Genomic DNA, 27,562 nt, shown 5'->3' on the forward strand with positions numbered 1-27,562 from the left:
CACAGTGGAAGAAATTCTTCCCTGTGACTACGGCTGAGTTCAGCAGAACACCTCCAGTACTTCATGAGACGAAGATGAGCACATTAACAACAGAGAACTGTCACACACTCAAGCGAACACCTGAGACTGCAGTCTAGAGCTCAGTCATTCGCTGGGAGTTACGTTTCTTTCTGTTAAGGAAAATTTTCTGACTGTGTGAGGAATTTAGTGTGGCCACCAAGAAGGTGACGAGAGCTGAAATGAAAGTTGGCACAATGGGATTTTTAAAAAGGCACTTTTGGGTTTGCATTCTCAAAATCCATTAGTTTATACCCCGAGATAAAAAGTTGTTTGTTTCAAGAAAAATTATTTTCTTTTGTGTTTGTGCGTGTGTGTGCACTACTGCGTGCATGCCTGTATGTGTGTAGGTGAGTTCCCACTGAAGCCAGTAGAGGGCGTCAGATCCACTGGACCTGGAGTCACTGGTACTTCCGAGCCACTGGACATGGGTTCTGGGATTCAAACGCTGGTCCTCATGATTGAACAGCAAGGGCTCTTAACTCTGAACAATCTCTCAAGCTCATGTTAAGTAACTAGAAGCTCAAAGGACAATGGATGTCTTGAAATGCCCCAAGTCATGTATTTATCACAAAACCATCACCGGGTAGTGGTCAAGGTAGGAGTCTCATCAGCCAGCCAGTGAGATACAGAAAAAGTAGGTCCCGAACAGCTACAGTGGCCACACCAAAGAAGTAGTCTGGATTGTATTTAGATCCATGACTTGAAGCCTGAAACCTGACTCATCAATCATAGTCATTCATCCCAAATGTGGAAGGGAGTTTACCAAGCTGCAAGTACAACCAAGCCAAGGCAAGGAGTGGGGGCTGGAAGTTGTGCTTAGCACAACTTTTAAGGAGTGTCAAGCAGAAGCAGCTACACGGGCTGACTGTGTGCCAGTTCTAGCTGCCGGCCCAAGCCCCAGATACTCACGGCTTCTCTTCGTCCTGCCTCTTCCTCCCCGTATACCGGCCAGCCTGGTCCCCCATACTGGCTGCCTCTGCCGGGAGGAATTTCCACTGGCTGGGCCCCAATTCTGCTTGCAATTCCCACCTGTGTCAGATGCTGGATCTGGGAGCCTGAAAGGAGCACACAGCAGAGACCCAGTCAGCATCTGCAGGACATACACAGGGAGGCTCCCGAGGAGGAAGCCTTCAGCTCTGACCACGGCTCCTCTGAGCACGTGGTTTTTCAATCTCAGTGCTGATGTCGAACATCTCCAGACGCGGCATTTCCTAAGAAAGCAGGTTGGAGAACTGCTTTCATTTCCTCTCAACACGATGCTGTGCAAGGCTCCTAACTTCCTATTGGCATCAGATGTCTGGGATCAGGGATCACAGAAGGTGCCTTGAAAGGGGAAAAACGTTTTAAGGCTGTAAAGAGGCTAAGGTCTAGTGCTTTCTTGCTTACAGCTCTGAGATTCTCAAGGACCTGAATATAGGATGTGCTTTTTTTTCCCTTACAAAGCAATTAAAAATTATTTAAATTCAGAATGTTTAATAAGGTATATATTTCCATAGCGGCCACAACCCAAGTAACCCCACTCACTAGCTTATAGGCAAGAGGCAGTGAAGGCAAAGCCATCATCCTTGGGGCTAGTTCTCCACACCCAGACATTAGCTTGGGTGTGACTCCAAAAGCTGAGTGTTTGTGTCCGCATTTGGCATGTGGAAGTACTCCACACTGCAATCAAGGAGGAAAAGAAAGGGTCTTTCTCTGTTTTAGAATTCGGTGGTGCTAAGGACTGAACCTATCTTCTATTGGTCAGGCAGGCGCTCTACCAGTGAGCTACATCCCAACTCTTCAAACCCAATCTCTGAGCCTTGAAATACAGTGTATAATCCTAACCACTGCCAGGATCATCCAATCTAGCCATGGCACAGAAGCTCTCTGAGGGTCCTTGGGGTAATGTGGCCTCCCCATTCCTGTGCTGTCCAGGTACCCTTAGCCAACAGACTACATTTTAAAAGGGAAGTCTTCAGTGGTTATATCTGGACATAGGGCAATAACTGGTGGTCAGGAAAAGAAAGTCTGGGCCTCAGATCCCACGTGAGCCCTGGTCTGTAACTGGATGGACTTGGCAGCGTGAAAACCACCTATTCACATTAGTGCTGTCCACTCCACAGACACAGGCTGAGCTTATCTTCTGAAGGGTTACAGATGTAGCCCAGGACGGGATTAAAGCATAGCTTTTGTGTTAAACCACACAGTGGCTGAAATCATACTGTAGGCCTGACTCGGAATCCCGCTTTGATCCCTTAACAAAACAGGGGAGGCTTCTAGCTGACTCAGAGCCTGGCAGATCTCCAGCCGCTGACAAGCCATGTGTCCTCCAGGCGCTGGCTCCTGCCCCTGCTGGACATCAGTTCCTCAGAGCTCCAGTCACCTCAGAGGGTTATTTCAAGGAACAGAAGGTATAAAGTGGATCTGACACCAGATTTGTAGGATCTTAAATCACTTCGTGCCTTTCTTGGTCTCTGTTTTAAATAGCTGCACGTGGATGTGGTGGCACACAGTTCTAATCCAGCACTCAGGAGGCAGAGGCAGGCAGATCCTTGTGAGACCAGCCTGGTCTACAGAGATAGTTCCCAGAGAGCCAAGGCTACACAAAGGCACCCTGTCTAATTAGTTAATTAATTAGTTAATTAAATAACAATAGCTGTGCAGCTAACTCGCTGGATATCTAAGGAGGTAGTTTTCTGTTTCCTCTTCTTCCTGTTCTGAATAATGATGTGCTTAATGTCTTGACACCATGTTGGGTTTCGCTCAGCATTTTGGATTTGGGAGCAGAGAGACTGTGTATTCCAAGAAAAAAAAATTGTTCAAAACCAAAGGCCCATGAGTTCTACTTCCACATGGATCTCAAAAGCTTTACACTATTATGATTCTGCTTCCTAACGGTGTACCAGCTGCTGCACACTCCTGCCACTTAGCCTTCCCTGCCAAGACACAGCTGTAGGGCAGCGGAAATGACTCAGCGGGTGAAGGCCCTTGGCATGAGCTTGATTCCCAGAATCTATTTAAAAAGCAGGATGGGGCCCGCACACATCTGTAATCCCAGCTTAAGGTAAGATGGGAGGTAAAGACAAGGGAACTGGCCAGAAGCTAGTGGGGCAGCTACACCAGCTTGGCTTGGCGGGAGAGTGCCTTTCCCTGCTCACCCCTCGCCCTGACTACTAAAGCAGGGGCCCCGGCCCCCAGAAATGCAAACTCAATCTCAGTACCCACCTGTGGTGCCCCCAACAGGCCGAGGCCGGGCCACTGAGGGCATCTCCTCTGAGTAGATCCCTCGGGCAGCATATGGAGTGTCAGATGATGACTGTGGCTGTGGGGGTTCAGGGGGGACCAACTCTGAAGACGGCAGCAACCCTGGGCCAAAGCTAGGCCTGCTGGGAGAGCACAGCACACATCAAAACCCCTTACCCTGGCTCTGGGATTTTATTAGGCTACTCCCCTCTACGTGGATTAAATCAGCTTCAAGTCATTATCGATCTTCTTCCCAGGAATATAGGACATTCTCTGGCTGCCTAAGGGGTACAACTTTCCTGTTTGTTCAGGGCCCTACCTCACTGCTAAGTCTGAAAGACTGCCATGAGAAGAAAGGAGGGGGGGTGAGAGAGGGAGGGGGAGGGAAGGGGAGAAGGGGAGAAGAGGGGAAGGAAGGAGAGAGGAGACAGGGGAGGGAAGGGGAGGGAAGAGGAGGGGAGAGGAAAGGGGAGGAAAGGGGGGGAAGCATGTGGTAGAGCCTCACTTTTCAGACTGGCTGCCCACTTTGCACCCCAGAAAGATACAACCCAGACATGGTTGTTGGATATTTACTTTTGGGTTTTCGTTTTCAAAAGAAAAACTCTACAATCTCACTTGTCCAACAAGACTGAAAACCAGTCCAAGAAAGTGTCCTCAAACTTTTAAAGTTCTGAAGCCCTTTAAACTTAGAATAAAACATTATCAAGGGCTCCTAAGACCTTTTGTTTATGCGGGGCACTCTATCCTTCAATATAAACTAGCTCTATTATGAGTTAAAACTAAGACCACTCAAAAACACTTTAGACATCTATTAAAACTACTAACCTATTAAATCTAGAGTATCAGTCCTCATGAAGTAAACTACCATCTCCAATCACCTCCAAATTAGTGAGTAGCACTTTAGATTTGGTTCAAATGCCCCTGACAGAGGACATCTCGATTCTCACACAGTTTTTCATTATCTAGAGAACATGCTATTGGTCTCTTTGTCAAACCTATACATTCTTATCTTACCTTACATATTTAATACAGCATATTACCCCTGTACAAAGTGGAGAACATAAATTTAACTTTTTAACCAATATAAATGTTGGTTTTTGTACAATGTTAAGTCAGCATGGTAGACTGGGGTAACTTTCTTTTTAAAGTTGACAGCGCATTAAAGTTTCCAAAACTTCAAGTTATATAGATGCAAATGTAGACATATATATTCATTTATTTATTTACTGGTCATATATAAAAGACCAGTAATAGGGAGGCACTTGGGAGGCAGAGGCAGGTGGATGTCTGTGAGTTCGAGGCAGGACCGCTAGGGATAGAGCCTGCTTTGCTTTGTTTTTAAAAGGCCAGTAACAGCAATGTGACAGGCAGCTTTTACAGATTCTGCCATCGTTTTAATAAAACTGGAGACATTCTGCACACGCCACTAAACAAAACAAAACAAAAAACTGAAGAGGGGTGAAGAGATGGCTCAGCGGTTAAGAGCACTGGCTGCTCTTCCAGAGGTCCTGGGTTCAATTCCCAGCAACCACATGTCAGCTTGCACCTGCCTGTAACTCTTCTTCCAGGAGACCCGACACCCTCACATGGACATGCATGCAAGCAAACACCAATGCACGTCAAATAAAAATAAATAAATCATTTTAAAATGAATCATTTTTAGGGGTTGGGGATTTAGTTCAGTGGTAGCCCTGGGTTCGGTCCCCAGCTCCGAAAAAAAGAAAAAAAAATTTTTAAATCCCCCCCAAACAGCAGTTTTTCATGCATCTTACATCCAGTCAGCTGATATGTGTTACTCCAGGAGGAGGCTCTGCCCTCACAGAGTGTGTTCTTAGGGTGGAGGGGATGCTAAGATCTTTCTAGGAAATACTCAGGTCAGCATTTCATACTGTTTGATACCACACTGAAACTGGAGGTGGAGTCTGACACAGGACTCTGAAGGAGTTTCTACACTCTACTCCATTAAAACCCACGTCTCTGTCTGGTGACACTGTCCTTTGGAAAATGCAAACTATGACGAATCTACAGACGTAGGCACACGTAACAGTAAGAGAACCCACTGAGGCCGTTCAGAAAAGCCTGTAGGGGCTAGGGCATTGTCAAGTTCACAACTGCAGGAGGCAAAACTTAACAAATACATAATTTTCACTTGAGTAGGCAAGACAGAATTCTCCTTCCTGGACAAGACTGTTACTATCCAATTACATTTTTTTTCTGTTTAGATTTATTTAATTTTGTGTATATGACTTTTTGTCTACACGTGTGTGTGTGTGTGTGTGTGTGTGTGTCTGTCTGTCTGTCTGTCTGTCTGTGTGTCTGTCTATCTGGTTAGATCAAGAAAATCCACAATCCAATGTGCTAACTGTTCATATTAACTGAAAACTGAGTCTGTAAAATAAAAACAGTAGCCTCCAGGAGAAAGCCATGATGGCATTCCTTCTGGAAACCTTACCTTGGCAATGGGCCCGATGGGGGAGTCATCCCGTAGTCTTCGTATCTCTAGGCAAAATTCAAAAGAACACAAAGATAAATGTGTAATTCTTATTTGAAAATGACAATATCAAGCCAGGTGTGGTTGTAAATGTCTTTAGTCCCAGCACTTGGAAGGCAGAGGCAGACAGATCTCTGCAAGTTTGAGGCTAGCCTGGTCTACAGAGCTAGTTCCAGCATAGACAGGGCTACACGAGAAACCCTATCTTAAAAAAACTAGAAAGGAAGGGAGGGAAGGAGGAAGGGAGGGAGAGAGGAAGGGAGGAACAGAGAAAGGAAGGAAGGGAGGGAGGGAGGGAGGGAGGGAAGGTAGGAGGGGGAAGGAAGGAAGGAAGGAAGGAAGGAAGGAAGGAAGGAAGGAAGGAAGGAAGGAAGGAAAAGATAATATCAAACTTAGGCCTTTAGGGTCAACTTACAGGAATAGTACGATTATTGTTACTGAGGAGTATTTCACTATATTGCCTTAGCTAGCTAGGACCTTAGGTAGAACAGGCTAGTCCTACACTCAAGAGATCTACCTGCCTCTGCCTCTGAGTGCTGGGATTAAGAGAATGTGCTACAATGCTAGCAAGAACTGTTTTTGTTTTATTTGTTTTGCTTGTTGTCAGTTTTGTTTTGTTTTGAGATAGGGTGTCTCTACATAGCCATGGCTGTCCTGGAACTCATTATGTAAACCAGGTTGGCTTGGAATTCACAGAAATCACTTGCCTCTGCTTCCCAAGTCCTGAAATTAAAGGCAAGCACCATATTGCCCAGAAAGAACTGTTTTCTTATTAAAACTTGGAATGCTACTGGGGCTCTCCAATGGCAAATGTCGATGTGAGTTTTTCAATTAATTACTTACAATTCTTTTTAACTCCATGCATAAGGGTATCCTGCCTGTATGTACCTCTATGGAGCACATGGGTGCAGGGTCAGCAGGGGCCAGAAGGCATTGGAGTTACAGACAGTTGCGAGCCTCCAGGAATAGTTGACAAAGATTGTCTCCCATCTCCTAAATCTATTCTTCACATGATTGATGAGTGTTTGCCTTACTGTGCCTAAACTTTTCACTTCCACGTAATCTCATCCGTCAAGTCTTGGGATTTTTCTGTGTGCTACTGAAGCTGATTTTTAAAATTAAAATTTTAAAACTGGGTGAATAAAGTTGCTATGATACAAAGGCTTTCCATGGAGAAGAAAGGCTTCTGGGTAAAAATTTAACAAATGAATGACTGATCCATATAGTCAGTGTATCATTAACTTACTAAGAGTCGGCCTGGATGGGGACAGTATTAAAGAGTATTTACACGCCTAGCATGAACAGGAGCCTGTATCTAATGCCCACCACCATGTTTGTTTTTGGGTTTTCTGTTTTTCAAACAAAACAAAGTAAAACAGATCCAAAGCAGTTTGGGCTAGGAATGTAGTCCAGTGGCAGACTATTTGCTCCGCACAAGAACGACCTGAGCACAATTCCTGGCAATACAATGAAAGCAATTCTCAAAGTGTTCGTCTGTCTGTCTTTCTTTCTTTTTTCCTTTCTTTCTTCCTTCCTTCCTTCCCTCCCTCTATCCTTCTTTCCTTCCCTTTCTTTCCTTCCTTCCTTTTCTTTCTCCCCTTCCCCCGCTCCAAGACAGGTTTCTCTGTGCAGACCTGGTTGTCCTAAAACTCACTCTGTAGACCAGGCTGACCTCGAACTCACAGAGATCCATTTGCCTCTGCTTCTCAAGTGCTCGGATTAAAGGTGTGGACAACCACCTGGCTAACTTTTGCATTTTTTAATCACGATTGTTTCTGTTTGTTTTGTTTGTTTGTTTGTTTTCTCCTTCTAAAATTACTGTCCTTTATCTCTTGTCTAAAAACTTGTCCTCACCTTGGGCTGAGGATGTAGCTTCCCCTAGCAAGGCTCCCCAGCAATTCCCCAGAAACCCCTTGTGAAACAAGGCTGGGGACAGAGACCTGCAACCCCTGCATTCGAGGTAGAGGCAGGGGATCAGAAGTTCAAGGCCATCTGTGCAACAGAACATGCTCTGGGCCAGCTGGGCTACAAGAGACCCTTTCTTTTAGATTATTTTCTTTAACCTTGCAATAGGTGACTCAACTAGTTTAGAGCACAGTTAAAATGTCACGTTTGTAATAACAAGATGTGTGGAGTTGTCAGGGTGGCATTGAACAATAAGCCCATCTCGTAGCAAAGCTTATTTTAATGAAGTTGACTGATTTACCACTTACATGCCCAGTTTGCAGCTAAAGTCTATGAACAAGGAAGTCTGTTGTTTTGTTTGTTACATTATATTGAGTTATCCAGGATGGTTTGTTTATATAACACAACATTGATGCAAAGACAGATCGGTTTTGTTTTCTGAGACAGGGTTTCTCTGTGTAGCCCTGGCTGTCCTGGAACTAATTCTGTAGACCAGGCTGGCCTTGAACTCACAGAGGTCCACCTACTTCTGCCTCCTGAGTGCTGGAATTAAAGGTATGTGCCACCACTGTCCAGCCTGAAATCCACTACTTTCTATGCTAACAAATATTAATGATAAAACGATTGATAAGCTTTAAAGAAAGGCCCACGCACCTCAGCAAAAGGCAGGACGGGAAGCTGATATTTGCAAACGCTTGTCCCTATCTGGGCTTGGACTAGTGCCATGGGAACATCTCCAGGATTAGGTGGTCCAAGAACAAGTTAAACAATTCGATCCATTTACAGAAATCAATGAGAACATGCCCTGATGACCTATCTCCCCTTCAGGACCCTGCGAGGGAGCTGGGAAGAGATTTCCTTGAACACCAACTGCATCCTCCTCAAATATCAGAGCTACACGAAAGGCTGCTTCCAACACTAAGAATCCACTGTAGTAGAAGATAAAAGCTGAGACCTACCAAGCAAGCTTCAGGTCTCATGAAATGCAGCCAAGGTCTCACAGGGAGCCTTTAAGTGACAGTGAGGTAACACAAGTCAAGCACTTTGCCCAGCAGAAAATTTCAGGAGGCCAGTACTCACGCTGCAAGGGTTGTTGGCCGTCTGAGCAGGACTGTAGAAGGACCCCCACTGCGTGGCTCGCCTCTCTTCCCTGGAAGGGGTGCTATTCACAGGCAGGCTGGCAGGCACCCCAGTACCCACTCCCATAGCATTGGTGGGCTGGCTGCTGGGAGCCACAAGGGCGAAGGCGTCATCCAGGAGAGAGTGCATGGTCTGACGTGCCTCCTCGATGGACGGCTGAGGTGGGATGTACTGAGAGGCTGAGAAGGGCAGGCCGGGGTACCTGCCCAGCTCTGCAGAGGAGGGCGTCTGGACATCAGCTGGGAGGTCAGGATCAGACTGTGTGAGAAGCAAGGGGGAGAATAACGTGTGCTTCCAAGGGGGCGGGGTAAAGCATGAAGCAAAATTCTGGGGTGAAGTGGGACTTAAAAACGGTCCTACTTTGTGGGAAAGAGTTTGTCGTAAGAATTAAAAATCATCTCTCTTAACAGGCATCACGTTTTGTACAGGGCAAGGACTTCAACTGAGAAAAACCAAATGAGAATATTCAACAACTTGTTTTCTGTAAAGCTCAACTGTAAAACAGATTTCAGACCCGGGGGCGGACATCTTCACTGAGACAGCCCAAGCAGTCACAAATCAGACTTCAAGGTGCACACACTAAAGAGATCCAGTCAACTTCCCACCGGTGTAAACACCAAAAGGCGGAGAAGACTATTGACAGTAAGAAAACACCATGTATGTGTAGAAATAATTCAGTACCCCTTTAAGAACTGCTAACAATAGTAAATACTAACAAATATTCAGAAACTACGTCTCTAAAATAAAGATAGAGTAATTAAGAGAAGTTGAATGTCCTGTCCTCCTGTTAGATAAAAATCAGAGAAACAAGGCGGTATATTTTTTCCTAATCTTTCTTCTTTTTCATTTCATTTACTGAATCAGGGTGGCTCTACAGAGTCCTGGCTGGCCTGGAACTTCCTATGCAGATCAAGCTGGCCTTGAACACACGGCAATCCCCCTGTCTCTATAGTCAGTGCCTGAATTAAAGGCATACAGCACCATGCCCAGCTAAAGATTTACTTTATTTTAAACCCTGTGTGTGTGCACATGTGCACCGAGCACACCAGCATGTGGTGTTCACCTACACTCTAGGCCCCTCCCATCGCATCCTTCCTGGCCACACTTTAAAGAAGAGACAGTTTAATTTTGGGAGCAGGACAGACAGGTTCTGAGGCTGGGAAGGAAGGGCAGTTCCTTTGGGTTCCCATTGGCACAAGAATCCCACCAGAAAACCACCAGAGAGCCACAGGTCAGAACTTCCCAGGCCTCCGTCTCCTTGCTGCCTCTTGAGAATCTGAAAGTCAAGAGTCCCCTTTCCCACATCCCACCACCTGGCGTAGTGCTTCACATGGGGACAGAACTCAACAAATGAACGCCCATGGAGTTAAGTTTCCTAAGGAAGCTTGGGTTGGAAATTAAATTCTACTCTCTTGAATTCAGGTCTGCTGATCCCATTCTGCTTCAGGACTGATTCATCCAGACATGGACAACAACCAACTCATCCCAGATAGGGTACCAACACCCCAGCCAATCCTACTCAAGTGTAGCTTGGTGAGCCAAGTTCAACTTGGACTTCCTTATGGAAGTGAGACTTAAAGGGGCATGGGCAACCGACAGACAGCTATGCAAGCAGGAAAATGTTCGTCCTGGCAATGAGTAATCCGAAGAGGAGCCTTGAGTTTCCTGGGCCTCCTCCTGAGATGCCCAGGATAAACACAGCTGCTCTGATCTCCAATGGCAATGGTCATGCCCAGAGGACAGCATTTTAGAACAGACTCCTGATCCTGGCATTCTTCAGACATACACACTATGCTGCAGGTCATGCCCTGCAAGTGGCTGTTTTAAAGTCCTTAGTGGGCTCTTAGGAGACTGACCTCACATCTTGGTTTAGATGCGTGCCTGCTGCCCTGGTTTAATCATTAATGGACCTTCCTTTCTCTTCCAGAAGCATCTGGTTTGCACACTAAATGACAGTAAGGGGTCAACAACCTTGTAGCTCTTTGTTGCTGATGTTGTTTTAAGGAGACAGGGCCTCTCTCTCTACCTCCAATTTCCTGGGCTCAGGCCACCACCTCTCAAGCAGCTGGGACTGTGGATGGGCACCCGAAGGCCTGGAGCCAACAGAAACGTTCAGTGAAGAGCCAGACGATAAATATTTTAGGTTCTGCAAGTCATAAAAGTCTGTCGCAAAGCAACTCAAAAAGCAGCCAAAGACAGCAAGCAAACAAAGGCGTGGCCATCTTACAGAAAGGCCAATCGTTAACCAAAGCAGCCGCAGGCTGGATGTGCCCTGAGGGCAAAGGTCTTCCAGGCCTAAACTAGAGAGATGACTGGATAGAAGGGGTTGAGGATTTTGGAGGACAGCCCTCAAGGAGAAGTTATTTTGAGAGGAAAAATGGAAAATTCCAGATAATTTAAAACTGTGTAATATACAAATGGTCTTGAAGGTTAAAAAAAAAAATCTAGTTAGTAAGAGGTGAACTCTGGGAAAGGCATTATTTTTAAAACACACATCACAGAATTTCAGGGAGAGTCAGAAGTTAAGTATATCTAGGGATGATTTTCTGAGCAGGAGTCTTTGGAAAGGCAGCCCTGGGGACAAAGCAAGAAGACCTCTGAGGAAACCCTTGCACTTTCTGTAAAAGGCGAAAATGAAGAAAACAAAGAGAGATCCAAGCTAGGCAACATGGCTTCTGCCTGCCACCCCAGCTAGGAGTTTGAGGCTGGCAAGATTTTGTTCCCCCAAATTAGGTTAAACCCAAAAGGAGGGTCCAGGACACCACAAGGGAAGCCTGGTGTTGGTCATCAATGAAGAGGAATAAGGCATCCAAGGAAAACCAAACTCTCTACAGAGAATTCAACCTGGGACTGGAACTCAAGGGCTGGAAAACAAGCATCACCTGCAGGCTCCTTTGAGCAGATGAACCCAGGCTAGGAGAGGCTGGGTGGGTAAGGAAGGAAGGCTGTTTCTATTAGTACAGGAGCACTGGCTGACTGACTATCCTGAAGACCTACAGGGCAGTTCCTACGGACTGAGCCTAACACCACCAGTGTCCAGACACATGCTTCCAAAACTCTCCAGCAGAACAGGAACACCCATCTGCTGCCGAAAAAGCTGGAGAGAGAGAGAGAGAGAGAGAGAGAGAGAGAGAGAGAGAGAGAGAGAGAGAGAGTGTGTGTGTGTGTGTCCATTCCTCCCTGGTCAGGGGCCCTAAATTCAGAGAAAGGAGAAGAAACTACTTGATTCTTCGCTCTACAGAGGAATCTATAATTAGCAGCAATTGCTCACAAGAACCCTCATGAGGGGGTTATGAAGGGTCAAGTCAGGCTTCAGAGCTCACTGAGCTCCCAAAGAGGAACCTGTTTCTTCCTGGTGTTCTTGACGAACTTAAGACGTTAGCCGATGTCAGTATGGTGTTTGCCACATTTTAATAAACGTTTCAAACGTTCTTCAATATTAGTTACATGTCAGTTAGGGGAAAAAACAGAAACCTCAAGTAAACATCAGTGCTACAGGGCAACTGTGTCTCATCACAGTTCCTTCTCTGAGGACAAGCTTGTTGCTATGTCACACAAACAAAGCTGGCTCTCCAAGTATGCTCAGCACAGGAGGGCTGAGTCCTTTATGCTCCCCGCTGCTGCCGGTGAGCCGTGTCCATCAGACTCTGCTTCTCTTTCCCAGGGCATCTTTGTGTCTCCTGCTAATGGTTCCTTGGGAAGCTACGTTTCTTTCCTCCTCAGTGGAGCCTGTGTGTATATGTCAGTGTATACTGTGGAGCCTGTGTGTATACGTCAGTGTGTAAACGTCTACCTTCATCACCTCAAAACAGGCTGTCTGTGGGCCTTTCCATTTGAAAACTAAGATTCTCCTTCTTTGATCTACATTAAGCTCTTTTCCCCATGAAAAGTATACATTTATATAGAGAGATATATACATACACACATGTATACACACACACATAAGTCGACCATCCCTAATGTAGCCTTCAAACTGTAGCCTTTCCTATCAGGATGCTCAGTGGATAAAGTTGGCACAAACATCCCAGCATCTCCAGTATCTGAATCAATGTGGTCTCCGGTATTCTGGATAAAGGAGACTGAACTGAATGAGTCACTCTCTCCTTAGCTCCTCAGGGATACGAGTGTGGGGATACACAGACAAAACAGGAAACATCCAAGAAACCTGAGCATCCGTCTAAGCACAGAGAGGAAACCTGGACACTCCTGCTCTTCCAATTAACACCAAACAGCTCCCATTCCGAAAGCAGAGGTGGGTTAGTGTGTCACACAGCAGCTCCATCTACTCTGGGTGCTGCACGGCCTGCTGGCTTGGCACCTACTTTGTACTCTGCACTCTCTTGTCTCATCGAGACGCCTTCCCCAGGGCCCCCACCATGTTTCCCAAGGGTCTGGTGTTACGTACTGGGCATCCAATGTAGGCAGAGTTGTGCACGCCTGGGGGTCGCTTGTATGTGCCGTCACTGTCTGTGGTGATGAGTCTGTCCTTCTCCGCATCGGCGGGGCAGCCGTTGACCTGGTGTTTCCGGCGTGGCTTTGGGGAACGTTTCATCCGTGAGCTGATAGGAAAAACAGAAATTATCCTCACAGGGCTGGTCGCTTTACCACAGGAAAAGGCCCAGGGATTCTGACAAAGTAACAGCCAGGGTCTGGGCCCTATGGAGCAACCCAGCTAAACAGAGACAACAAAGCATTCTGTACTCAGGGCATCATTTAGTGACAGAGCCGGTCAAAAAGCAACAGGTCCATCCAAGAGGGGTTGATACCTTACAGATGACCTGAATGGTTGAACAGACCTGAGACTCAGGAGGGACATGAGCAGAGGCTACAAAGTCCCAGCCCAACAGGCTAAGGGACAAAACTGGCTGCAGGTGAATCTGAGGGGGAGGATGAAAGAGCTACCCACTGTAGTCACAGCTCTGTCTGTGTGTCTGGCTGCAGACAGAATGACAGTACGAAGAAGGCCCCACCTCCTCAGGGGTACAGATGTGGACAGAGAATGACAAACTGAATATTTTATTTACATAGGTGTTGTCTGGTCCACAGAGGCCAGAAGAGAGCATTGGATCCCCTGGCACTGGAGTTACAGATGGTCGAGAGTCACCACGGAGGTGCTGGGGATCGAACCTAGGTCCTGTGAAAGAGCAGTTACTGCTCTGAACCCCTGAGCTATTGATCCACCCCCAGTGTTTACAGAAAACACACCTACACGTGGGGCAGGAGCTGGCAGATGGGAAGGTGGAACCAAAGACTGCAGGAGGCGGCGGGAAAACAAACACGGAGACCGGAGACCGGAGACCCGCCACACTACCATGATGATCCAGGTGAGAACGACAAGCAAGGGAGGTTTAAAGTAGGAGGGGCGGGGACATGGAGGTGGGGCCAGGGAAGCTGGCTGTGCAAAGAATAGGTGCGTGCAAGGTTTTATCAGACCGAGGAAGCCACCTGAGATTGATAGTTCAGGAAAGGGGAGACTAGGAATCCCCTTCCTCCCTAGTTTCTTCCTTCCCCAGGATCGAGCACACTTCCTGCATGCCTGCCTATCTCTACAGAAACCTCTTCAACTCACTAACAGACTGTCGCCTGAAGTTGACCAGGGTTTCTGTCCTAGGCTCTAGCCTCCTTCCTGCCCCGTGTCTAGTCTGCCTGTCCACCATGTCCCTAGGGCCCCAGCCAACCTCTTCCTGGGCTCTATGAACACAGAGGGCACACTGGCTGCAGGGTCCAGGATCTTGTCAATCTGCATTTGTGCCCTCCGGTACACTCGGTGCCGCTCCTTGGTGTCACCGGAAGACAGGTCATCCACCACCGGGAACTCGTAGTGGCCTCTGCGTTTGGCACGAAGGCGAATCTTGTTGCGGTGGTGCTCTATCTCCGACTTGTGGCGCAGAGCCGACTGGATCTGAGTGCGGGGGGCGGGGGTGAACAGCAAGGACCATCACTCAGGGTGTTTCCTCAGGTTTCTGGGACCCTTCCTCTGTAAAGCCCTCTTAGAGACGTTCCCTTTCTCCGACTGCGCCCTTGCTCTGTAGGCTTGATGGAGGTGACAAAGAATGACCACTGCCTGCACTGAGTGGGAGAAAGCCAGCCGTGCATTAATGATCACTCGCTTAGGGAAGGCTGACCAAAGCCAGTGCTCCAGGGGCAGCTGAGGCAGCGTGCATGGCTCTGAGGAGGAGCCGTCTCAGGGCTGCTGCCTCAGTGCCTTCAGTTCATCCTGTCAGGATCCATCACTCTCCCCGAGTAGTGGCGCAGTTTAAAAAAGAAAAATCAATTGTGGGTGGTGGGAGGGCTCCAGAGTCCTCGCCACTGGCACAGGAGCTACAAGCAGCTGATGACGCCTGCGAGAGGAAGAGACACCTTTTCTTCAAGGATTCAGCTACTGCTAAGCTGGCCATGTGCGTGTTCAGTGGATGGGCTTATTATGAATAACAACGATGAGAAGACAGCATGGAGTTGAGAGGGAGATAGGTTAGGAAGTCTGGGGGGGGGGGGATGGATACATTGTATCAAATATGGATACGTGTATCAAATATTCGAAAAATAAATCAAACATTAAAAAATAAAATATAGGGGTGTGTTTGTGCATGTGTGCGGATGTGTATGCATGTGTGCACATGTGTCTGTGTGCATGTGTGTGCGGGGATGGGGGGGGGGTCTTACTTGTTTTGTTTGTCGATTCTGAGAGAGGTCTTACAGAGCAGCCAGAGCAGCCCAGGGGTGAGCCTTCTGTCTCAGCCCGCTAGGATCACAAGCCTAAGCGGCACCTAGCCTGTAGGGTTCTGAACCAGGCGCCCTGCAGTGGTGCAGGCTCTTAGCAAGGGTTTGATGCTGGACCTTCCACTCATCTTCTAACACTGACCAGATTAAGACACGAGCTTTTTAACCTTCACTAAAGTCAAATACCTCCTTGTTGATTTTGTTGGTTTCTGCCACTCTGTCAGCCAGGACAGGGTGTGGCACTGGTGGAGCTGGGATAGGCTGCATGGCGATTAGCTGGATCTTACTGGGGACCCGCCGGCTGGCCTCTGAGGTTCGGGAGATCCTGTCCACATGCTCGAAGATGGAGGCCGAGGAATGCTGCTCATTTGTGGAACTGGGCAGCGGGGCGCCTGGAACAGAGGACAGGAACATGAGCAGGAAGGCCCCAGAAAGCATCAGCAGGAGTCACAATCATGCAGCATCCTGACAGCAGCACCCTCGGCCCCAGTCTCTGACCAAAGCAACTAAAATCTCCCTAGTTCACTGCAGATGGTCTGTGTTAAATTATCTCTTTTGCCTTCATTAAAAAACCTACAAACGAGGGTTGGCAAGATGGCTCAGCGGGTAGAGAAGTGCACAGGTCTTATGGCTTGAGTTCAATCCTGGATCTCATGAGGAGGCAGAGAAAACTGACTCTTGTAACCTCCCTACATGTCATGTGTACATCTGTGCATGCACAGACATGCTGCATACACACACACACACACACACACACACACACACACACACACTTAATAAAATTACAAATGCCTCTAGGAGGGATGTGAGAAAGTCATCATGATACTATGTGTCAAAGTCACTCTACTGCTTTTTCTACATGCAGTTAAAAACCTTAGAGAAAAGGGAAGCTCATCTGAGAGGAGAGCTTCCATTGCATGTATCAGGCCCCAGCTTCAGTGTCCAGAGCCACAAAACAAAACATGAAACATTTAAGCTGGGCACGCACCTGCGATCCTAGTCCTTGGAAGGTGAGGACAGGAGGAGCACAAGTTCAAGTCATCTCTAGCTACCTACCAAGTTCTAGGCTAGCCTGGGCTACATGAAAGCTTGTCTGAAAAGGGGGAGCAGGGGGAGGACTGGAGACCGCCTGAAGCTGCTCGGCAAGTCAGTGAGCAATCTTTAGAATTTTCACTGAAAATCTTTACAACAGCTTTGAGCATCCACTTTCCTCCTGGCACTCAGTGGCATGACAACAATTAGCTATGAAAGCATCACTCTAAAGTCTTCCCTCTGCATGAGGCAGGGATTGGTTCCAGGACACTGCAGCTACCAAAGTCCATCAACTGGACTCAATGTCTTCTAAGAGACAGTGCAGTATCTGCCTGCACACAAGACCCAAGCACATGGTGCTGTAAACTCTACATTATTTCTAAATTGTATATGATTGTTGATACAATGTAAATGCTACATTAATGATTACATTAACATTTAAAGATAAGTGACAAGAGAGGTTACACACACATGGAACATATATGCAACTTAATATCTATATTTTATCTATAGTTGTTGGTTGAATACAGGCAGCATGGATATGGAGGGGCTGACTGTACTGGAGGGGGAGGGGGAGGGGGAACAAAAGATAAGGGGACAAGAGCTACACCAGAGGTCATCAAATTTGCTGTGAACACTTCAGGCCTTTCACTCCCTAAAGAAGCTCAAGAAGCATGAGAAGAAAAACTCGCCCTTAAAAGGAATTAGTTCCACTCTAAGGGGACTGAAGAGTTAAAAAGGTCAGGTTTGTGTTACGTGCATTTTACTTCAATACTTTAAGTCATCAGCCCTATAAAGATGAAGAAATGTATACACACAAAAAACAACAGAAAAGCCAGGCACTGTGGTGTGCACCCTTAATCCCAACACTCAGGAAGCGGTGGCAGGTGAATATGTGTAAGTTCAATGCCAGCCTGGTATACATAGTGTGCTCCAGACTGGCTAGGGCTACATAGTGAGACCCCATTTCAAAAAAACAAGAAAGAAATGCAATATAAACTGAGACTGTATCTTATATAATGACTGACTTCTCTGATTTCTCATTGTCAGCAATGAGGAATTTCTCTGGTGATTGTATGTAGAAGAAGCAATCCCAGTAAAATTTAACTTTATAAAGAAAAAGGGGACCTGGAGAGACCGCTCAGTGGGTAACAGCACTGGCTGCTCTTGCAGAGGACTAGGGTTCAATTCCCAGCACCCACAGGGTGGATCGTGAGCAGCTGCAGCTCCAGATCCAGGTGATCTGATGCCCTCTTTTGGCCTCCTGAGTCACCGGGCACACACGTGATGGACTGGCATATATGCAGGCCAAACACTATATACATAATAAGGAAAGGAAGGAAGGAAAGAAGGAAGGGAGGCAGGAAAGCAGGCAGGAAGGAAGGAAGGCAAGAGGGGAAAACGAGCTCAAAAGAGAAGGATAAGAAGATCGAAAAAGCCAGACGCCAAAGAACAACTGGTGCTCTCTCTAGACAGTCAATTGTGGATGCCCAGACACTGTTTTATTTTTTTTTTTTTTTGGTTCTTTTTTTTTTTTTTTTTTTTCGGAGCTGGGGACCGAACCCAGGGCCTTGCGCTTCCTAGGTAAGCGCTCTACCACTGAGCTAAATCCCCAGCCCCAGACACTGTTTTAAAATAAATGGCCAACAGGAAGAGTGAGAACAGTGAGAAACTGTTTATAATCAAAAGCCAATGATTTGCAACCCCTGGTGGAAGTGGGAAGTGTGTGCGTGTAGCAGGAGTGGGGGATGGGGGGTGAGGGGTAGGGGAGTGGGGTCCTGAATATAAAAGAATACCCAGACCTCAGGAGCTGGCAAAGCCGTAGGGAAGGGTGGCTGATGTTTTATCTAGAGAATGAACACCAGTGCTCTTTAAGTTTCGGGTTTTCTCTTGATTCGAGTTGTGCCTATGTTACTCCAATGAAGAAATGAAGTGTACGCTTCCCGACAAGTGGCCCCTCCCAACAAGATGGTTGACTGATATTCTTGGGCTCTCCTTCTATGCCCTGAGAGAGCTGGGTGACCTGAACTGCAAGCCAGCAGCCAGGCACCCTGCTTAACCAGCGGCAGCTCCTCAAACTGCAGGATTAGAGACTGAAAGGAGATTAACCTTGCCAGCCTAAGAAAGAAAAGTCACAAAGTTGGCCCCTCGGCACACTCTCCCGCAGGGTGGCAGAGCTCTCCTCCAGCCTCTGAGTCTAATGACTCAATAGGGAGCTCCCCCTGTATCATCTGTCATCTGCCTGGATCCCACCTGAACCGCAGCCTGGGAGTGGGAGTCCATCATCCTGTCAGCTGAGGTTGCACAGCTCTGCTAGGTCATTCACGAGCTATGACCTTCAGGGCAAGGGATGCCCAGACCTCAGGCTTCTCTGCCAAGCTACGGGGAAAGGCAGGAAAGTAAAGGAAATCCCCCAGCTCCTGTATTGTCCAGGACCCAGCCCTTCAAGATACCTGGAAAGAGTTTTATAACTGTGCATTAAATTATACTACATATCATGCTATATATTGTACAATTAAAAAATTGCTTCGGCGATAACAGCCAATGGGAGCCTAAGAAATGCACAGAGATAAATGTGTGCCTTAAGGCACGTAAGGATTTTGGATCAAAAAGCCTTTCTCTTTCAAAGTTATTCTTAAAAAGTAATAATATAAATTACACCACACATCCAAGAAATCATTGACTACGATCAATAATATGTCGTCTACTATAAAATAGCCCAGAAGTGACTGCCAAGATGGCTCCGAGGGTAAAGACACTTGCTGCCGATCTTGACCACCTGAGCTTGGGCCCAGAACCCAGTGCACAAAGGAGATTAATGACTTCTGCAACTTGTCCTCTGAGCTCCACTTATGCATCGTAGCCAGTGCACGTGTGTACACATGCATGTACAAACACACACACAGTGAACAAATAAATTTAAATAGTTTCTAAGCACCGTGAGAGACTTTAAGTGTTCTCACATGAAAACACATTGATTGTGATGAGTATCTCATCACTAAATAACGATTTCATCGTTCTAAGGGGTACACAGACGGGGTTGGGGATTTAGCTCAGTGGGGTTGGGGATTTAGCTCAGTGGTAGAGCGCTTGCCTAGCAAGCGCAAGGCCCTGGGTTCGGTCCCCAGCTCCGAAAAATAGAAAAGAAAAAAAAAAAGGAGGGTACACAGACATATTTTAATCTATAATAATTAAACATAATGTTGGGAGAGCAGCTGTTGTTCCTGTGGCAGATCCAGGGTCAAGCTCCCAGCATTCACCCGGAGGCTCACCCCTATCTGTAACTAGAACCCCAGTTCCCAGGGATCTGATGTCCTCTTCTGCCCTCCCTGGGCACCAGGGTATGATGTACTCATACATCCAGGCAAAACACTGGGACACATAAGATTTTAAACATCTTAAAAATGTTCTTAAAAATGATGTTGTAGGTATATTTTAAAATAAACAAGTAAAATTTTGAAATTAGAGGAAAACTTAATTTCTGCTGTTTTTTTTTTTTTTTTTTTTTTTTTTTTTGGTTCTTTTTTTCAGAGCTGGGGACCGAACCCAGGGCCTTGCGCTTCCTAGGTAAGCACTCTACCACTGAGCTAAATCCCCAGCCCAATTTCTGCTGTTTAAGACCCCACAAAGGTGGCATTATACAAAGTAGTGTCACCTGTACCAAATGTTGGAGGAAGGGGACTCCTGAAATGCTGTGATGGGAGACTATTTAAGAAAGAGTTTCATCAGTTACAGACAACCCCCACCACCGCTAACTCTGGTGACCCCCAGCCACCCTGTGAGGCTGAGGTCACTGACCAATCGATGACCCTCGTCTCTGTCACTAAGCACAGCCCAGGTGCTCAGGAAAAACCCCAAGTGAGGACCAACTGTCGGCAGTCACGACTCAGTTTACCGTAGTCTTTCTTGAAGAGGCCTCTGGGAATTGCCTTCGTGAGAAATGGAGAACTAGGCTTAAAGATCTGAATCATTTCAGAAATGAGCCTTCCACATTACCTCACACCTCACCTATGCACCTACTCTGCTTGAGACAATGCGTCCCTTCACCTGGCAAAGACCTTATCAGGAGCCACGATCAACGTCCTATCAGTCCCCAGGAGAAATGTTCCCACCTGGAGCTTGTGGAACTCAAGTGGATGAAGATCTAACCACCTCAGAACCACACTTCAGATAGTCATACTGGCATGAGGGAGACCATCAATGAAGAGAGCGTGGGGGAGGGGCACAGAGCGGCAATGCACACTTGACACGAGCACCCAGGAGGCAGATGCAAGTGGATCTCTGGGAGTGCAAGGCCAAGCAGGCCTCCCAGTGAGGTCTAGGCCACTCAGAGCTACATAGTCAGAGCTATGGATTGAGGGATTGTCTCAGCACCTGCCTCCCTCCAGAAAACATTTGGCAGTCCATCTCTACCAACTAGCTGTACTCCTGAGGACAAGGACTGGGTAGGCAGGGCCATGGGGAGGACCGTACTGCCACCCTAGCCTGGCCACTCTTACTCAAGGGCACACGGCCCCTCTGCTTCTACCTCTCTCCCCACATTCTCTTCAGTGACGGCAGTGGGAACAGATATGGCTCCCTAACTGCAATGATCAAGAGCATAGGACCCTGTTGTTCGATCAGTCACCTCTGTATGTCTCAGAGATGGACGTAAGGGCTGCCTGACAGTCTAGCCAGCAGGGCAGGGAACACAATCAGAACACAATTAGGTTTGAATTTGCCAAAACACAAAGAGCAGCCTTTTATGAGTGTCTGTTGCAAGAGGGAGGACTGAAAATGGCTTGCCAGGAACCTTAAAGCCAGTCACTGGGTGTGGCACGCGCAGTGGTGACAGGGAGCACTGGTCCAAAGAACAAGGTTCCTGGTGGTTCTCAACAACCTCCTCCACTCACGTGATATAATGCAGAAAAAGGATTTGAACAAAAATTTTAAGAAAATAATCCAGGTACTGTAATTCCAGAACTCAAGAGAGGACCACTAGTTTGAGGTCCAGCCTGGGCTGTGTGGAAACCACAGTCGCTGCTCAGCATGTGCAGAGTGCAGAGCCCTGACTTCTCGTTCGTTCTCTCTCTCTCTCTCTCTCTCTCTCTCTCTCTCTCTCCACACACACACACACACACACACACACACACACACACACACACACACACACACACATTCATAAATGGTATTTAATGAAGCTCTACACAAAAAACTCCAAAATACCTGCGGTAGCCCCAAAGCTGTCTTATGGCGACTTCTAAGAAGGTGTGGGAGCTTTAAAGTGAGTTGGTATTAGCTTTGCAGAACACAGACACAACACATAGATGCTGGCTCCATGAGCACCTTGCTTTCAATTAAGGTGGCAGCCCCTGAGCTCCTGGACTCCCAGGAAGCTCCAACTCCCTGTCCTGCCTCACAGGCAGTGGGCTTTTAGCCCTGATTCTGAAGGCAGGCCAAATGCTGCTTGGGTTTGCTCCCTTCACAGGATACACTGGCGAGCTTCTGTCAGAAGGGGTAGAGGTGGACACAAGGAACAGTGCAAGCTGACTAGGGTGAGCAGTCGGCAGGGACTGAGTAAGGCTTTCTTTCTCAAGTATTTCTTTCCCAGGACTGAAACAAGATTTTAATCCTGCCTGTCTGAAACACAGCACCACCATGATGCTAAGTAAGTTTTAAGATTCGGTGAAACTGGATCCCAAAGAAAAGCTTCTTCGCTTCCTCAAAATTACAAGAGCCCGTGGGGAGGGGTGGCAAGGATGAGTGACAGGCGCATGGGGTGGGGCGGGGCCCTTCAAGGCCCTGGGGGTGAGTGTCAGGGGTACAAGGGTCCCTTGGGCCTTGGGCCAGACTCTCTCCATGTACAGAATGTCATTTGTCTGTGCTGAATTTTCTAACACTGACCTATGTAACCTAACAGAGTAAGGATGGGGCTGGAGATGGCTCCGAGATCAGCCACACTTGCTGATCTTGCAAGGGCTTCAGACTCCAGTTCCCAACACCCACACTGTGGTTCACAATCATCCAAAACTGTAGTTCCAAGAGATCCAACGCCCCCTTCTGACCGCCACGGGCACTGCATGCTCATGGTGTGATTACATACACACTGCAAAACAAAATAAATGTAAAAACAAAAAGCAACAAAACATTTTAAAGTAAACGCAGCTGGGTACGATGGCATATGCCTTCAACTCCAGCAGTAGGCACAGGCGGAGACAACACTGTGAGTGCCAGGCCGGCCCGAGCTACTCTATGCCAAGACCCCAAAGTCTCCAAAACAGTAAGCACAAAACCACCTTTAAATCCCTTATCTCTGAACTGCTGAAACAGGATCCTCAGATAAAAACAAAGCCCCCAGGCAACCCACCAAGAGCAGATTCATTTTAAACAACCTAGTAAGCTGAAGCAGAGCTCCTGGGGACCCAGGCAGGGTGGCTCAGTGGGTAACAGTGTTCACTACCAGGACAGACAACCTGAATTCATTTCCCAGAACCTATGTGTTAGAAGGAAAGAAAAATTCCCACTAGTTAGTAGTTCTCTGACCTTCATGTGCACCATGGCACCTGTGTGCCCATACGCATACACATATAATAAATAAGTAAATATATACACACATACATACATACATATACACATACACACATACATACATACACACATACACATACACAATGTATGTACACATATATACATACATACACACATACACATATACACATACATATATGCACACACATACACACATACACACATACATACACACATACATGCACACACATACACACATACATACATGCATACACATACACACATACATACACATATATACATATGTACGTACATACATACATGAAGTCAAGCTGTCAGCCAGGCATGGTAGAGCATGTCTGTCCCTCACTAGTCAGGAGGTGAAATCAGGAGCATCCAGATTTTTAGGCAGAGCTGGGCTTCGTGAGACTATGTCTCCAAAAACCCAAAACAAAATAAAGTGAAACCATGACACGTTGACATCGCTCCAGGGACTACGGCCAAGGCAGGGAAGGCCTGTGACACAGGCGTCTGTCTGGTTGTTTGGTTGTTTAATTGGTATCAGACCCAAAGCAGTGAGCTCTACAGTGGGAGAGACCTTTGCTTTGTGCCTGCAAAGACGGCTGAGCCATCTGATTACACCCAACCACCTGCTGGGAGAAGGATCTAGAAACACGACTGCACTCGATGGGTATGAACCCGACAGACAGACAACTTCCCAACAGTGACGTCCTGGAACTGCTTCCTAAAAAAATATCGCTGTTTCGACAGGCAGTTTTAGGACTATAGTTTCCATTAAATTCTCCTGCTTGGACACTACATTAGAACGAATATCTACTTTTAAGACACAACTCAGTGGGCTGGAGAGATGGCTCAGTGGTTAGGAGCGCTGACTGCTCTTCCAGAGGTCCTGAGTTCAAATCCCAGCAACCACATGGTGACCCATAACCATCAGTAATGGGATCTGATGCCCTCTTCTGGTGTGTCTGAAGACAGCTACAGTGTATTTATATATAATAAATAAATAAATCTTTAAAAAAAAAAAAGACACAGCTCAGTGAACCCCTAGTCTCTACTCCTGTGCCTTTCCTTGAAGCAGACACCAACACAGAGATCAAAAGTGACTGTCAAGGCTGAGAAACTCGGCAGGACTGATGTGTAGTCCATTTTCGTAGATTTTTTTAAAGCTTAGTTTCTAATCCCCAGGCTATAGGACACAGGGAGGACAGACAGTGACACACCGCTCTGTGGAGCTCTGTGGGCCTTGTTCTCAGGGGCGGTAGCCGTCGTCTTCTCTCCCACATCTCTCTCGCTGGACTCCTCACTGACAGTGGAGTCAGCATCTGAGGGGGAAACTCTGCAGACAAAAGAGAGATGCAGGCATCAGAAGGGCAGGGAAAGGGGTTAAAATTGTCAGGTTCACTAGGAAGCAGGCTTCCAGGAAAAATCATCCAAAATTAAAGGATCAGACTACAGCCACAGTCCCGAGGACAGACTGGCATTGCTAACTAAATGGCCTATCAGGGTGCTTTACCAAGGCTAGAAAACTGAATGCTGGAAGTCTCCAGAGCTGTTGGGGCCCAAGGCCGAGCGCCTGACCCTAGATCCCTTCTAGGTAGTGAGTCTAACACAAGTCAGATGCCTACTGTTTGTGTACTGGTCTGCACTTGAAAAGCCCTGGTCCAATCATTGGTACCACAAAAAGACAAACTACTTTCTTTTAAAAATAATATCTCAGCAGATAAAGGTATCTGTCACCAGGCCTGATGGCCTACATGTAGAAGAGAACTGACTCCTAATTATTGTTCCCTGACCTCACATGTACACACGTACACACACACAAAGAATAAAAGGGAGGGGATGGGAAAAGAGGGAGGGAAGAGGGAGAGGGAGAGGGACAAGATTTTTTTAAAAGAAGGAAGCTGGGGTTCTGACCTGCTTTAGCATTAACGGAGCCTGAGAACCCCAGGAGGCCAGGGAAGTTCTGGTTCCACTCCAAGCAACTCCAAACCTTCAGATGATTCCTATACTAACAACACTAAAGCAATGGCCTGGGATGAGATCTGACTCCATGTATTTAAGTTATGGTAACGCAGCACCATGACGTATGTGGCAGGGAACCGTCTTACCCAGTGAGTACCTGCTCTCCAAGACTCCCGAGCTTCAACAGCAACAGGACTTGCCAATACATTCTGGTGTCCTTGAGGGACTCTGAACAGCTGCCCTAAACTGCTTTAAGAATCATGACAAGGGGCTGGAGAGATGGCTCCACAGGTCCGGAGTTCGATTCCCGGCAACCACATGGTGGCTCACAACCATCTATAGTGAGATCTGGTGCCCTCTTCTGGCCTGCAGGTGTACACGCAGGCAGAACACTGTGTACATGATGAATAAATGACAAGATCAAGTCTGTAATTCAACATCAACACTCTTTTCCCCGAGGAAAAGAGTGGAATATGGAAAGCATATTCCAAAATGGAAGCAGAGCAGGATAACTGTATCCTCCTCAAAGACCATTGTGATGATGGGGCTACTGGGGAGAAAGCAATTCTTTGAAAACTTTCACTAACGCGTTAAATCATCATCTTTGCTGATTTGCTGCTTCTGGGCTAGGAAATAATTAAGCCAGGAGCATCTCCCTTCAGAACTTAGTGTCTTCCCTAAGGACCACGCACCAACATCCGTTACATTCTTCAACTAGGCCAGCTCCCGAGGCAGAAGTGACGTCACGGGTTTGAATGTTGAACAGTGAGTGATATGGACAGAGGCTTCTTCACTCCCAGCAGCCAATCAAAAGCCAGAGTTCTATAGGGGCAGCAGACAGAGGGAGACCCGAGAAGCCAAAGCTATGAAGTGAAGCCAACTCACAGGGCCTGATCCTGGCTCTGTCTTCCTCAGGTTAGTTCTAGCTCTTCCCACAGGCAGAGGGCAACAAGTGCCTCCCTGGCAGTTTGGGAAATTAATGCACAGTTCTCCACAAGCTCTGGACAGGAGGAACGGGAAGCAGACTGCGAATGGACAAGGAGGGTGGGTGAGCGCCTGTGCTGTGCTAACAAAGGCCACCGCACAGCAAGCTGGAAAAAGGCAAAGCAAAAAGGAGGACTTGCTGAAGAGCCCCTGCAGGAGGATCTGTGTGGAAGTCGGAGGACAACTTGTAGGAATCAGTTCTCTCCTGCCACCATGTGGGTTCCAGGGATCGAATGCAGGTCATCACACTTGGCAGCAAGCACCTTTACCTGCTGAGCCATCTTGCTGGCCCATACCGTTCACTTTTCATTCATTCTTTCTTGTATTACCTTCGCAAAGCTTAGGACATTCACCTCAGAAAATTAAACTTCTAGCCGTCTGATTCATAATCAAATCTGGGGGCAGCCTACCAGAAATAAGCATGTGGTGGGAAAATGTCACACAGCCTGGGCCACAGAGGACAGTCTGGAAAGCTCAATACTAACCTCCCTCTGTGTCGGAGGTTCTTGGAAGGCATCTTTGACTTTGGGCTCGGCACGTCTCCATTCTCAGAGGGTGTGGTGTGGTCCTTCACGGGTCCTGGCAGTGGTGCTGGCTCATGAATAATCAGTATGTCGTCTTTATTGTGCTGACCCAGATGCTGCTTAGCGAAATCGAAGCCTTTCACGCTGGGGATCTGCAGCTAAAACACACATGGTGGTTAACATGAGGTCTGAGGGCAGCAAGGGACCAAGGCTGGCCGGAGGAGCATGACTTCTGGACCCAAGACTGCCAGCAGAGCCACCAACCCCACTCAACAACCATCTCTGTAACAGATCGGACGCCGGGTTCTGTCTGGACTTAGAATTCATCACAGATGCTTATGAAAGATTAAACAAGAACAGGAGGATTAAATAGCAAGACCACAATGCAGAACCATTCCAGCAGGTCACCTGCTCCATTGTCACAGACCTGTGACGTGAGACGTGCTTTGTGGGGAAAGAGGAGCTTTATCCAGGCCTTGGAAACGGGAAAGGCTTCCCAGACTTCACTGTAGATCATTGTGAGGAGACGAACGGAGATGACAGGGGACGGGAAGAGATTACGGTCGCTGTGCTAATGGGACAGAATGCAGTGGGGGACAGAGAGAGAGGCCAGACTGCACACAGAGCATTCGAAATGGCAGCTTTTAAAGTTGTCTGCTGGACACCCTGGATATCCAGCCCTCTATTTCTAAGGAGGCAGATTTCTAGAATCTAAGCAGACAAACATGGGGACCCAGTGAAACCATGTGCATAAAATCAGAACGGGCTGCCCCAATACTAGCAGGGCGTGAGGGTGAGGGGTGGGGAAAGGGTATCCATGGAAGGGAGAAGCCCAGCAGACAGAAGAAACCAAAGGAGAACAGGTAATGACCTGGAAGCCTGATCCATGACAGGGAGGTGACATTGAGGGTGTGTCTTAAGGAGCAAAGGAGATAAAGAGGCAGATTTCCCTCTCAACAGGGTTAGTTTGAAAGACGGGACAATAGCTTAGGAG

The 27,562-nt window shown here is 47.3% G+C and overlaps 1 protein-coding gene across 1 annotated transcript in view; it reads right to left on the reverse strand.

Annotated features, from left to right (window-relative positions):
- The window catches only part of Kiaa1549 (KIAA1549 homolog), a 127,607-nt gene that overhangs the window by 6,295 nt on the left and 93,750 nt on the right, over positions 1–27,562 (reverse strand). Inside the window, 9 exon segments of the mRNA NM_001447383.1 lie at positions 970–1,115; positions 3,265–3,425; positions 5,735–5,781; positions 8,759–9,076; positions 13,224–13,377; positions 14,497–14,720; positions 15,725–15,930; positions 24,319–24,434; positions 26,530–26,726. Of these exon segments, the coding sequence (NP_001434312.1) occupies positions 970–1,115; positions 3,265–3,425; positions 5,735–5,781; positions 8,759–9,076; positions 13,224–13,377; positions 14,497–14,720; positions 15,725–15,930; positions 24,319–24,434; positions 26,530–26,726 (1,569 nt within the window).

This window comes from Rattus norvegicus, chromosome 4 (genome assembly GCF_021556685.1).
Source record: "Rattus norvegicus strain SHRSP/BbbUtx chromosome 4, alternate assembly SHRSP_T2T, whole genome shotgun sequence".
NCBI lineage: Eukaryota > Metazoa > Chordata > Mammalia > Rodentia > Muridae > Rattus > Rattus norvegicus.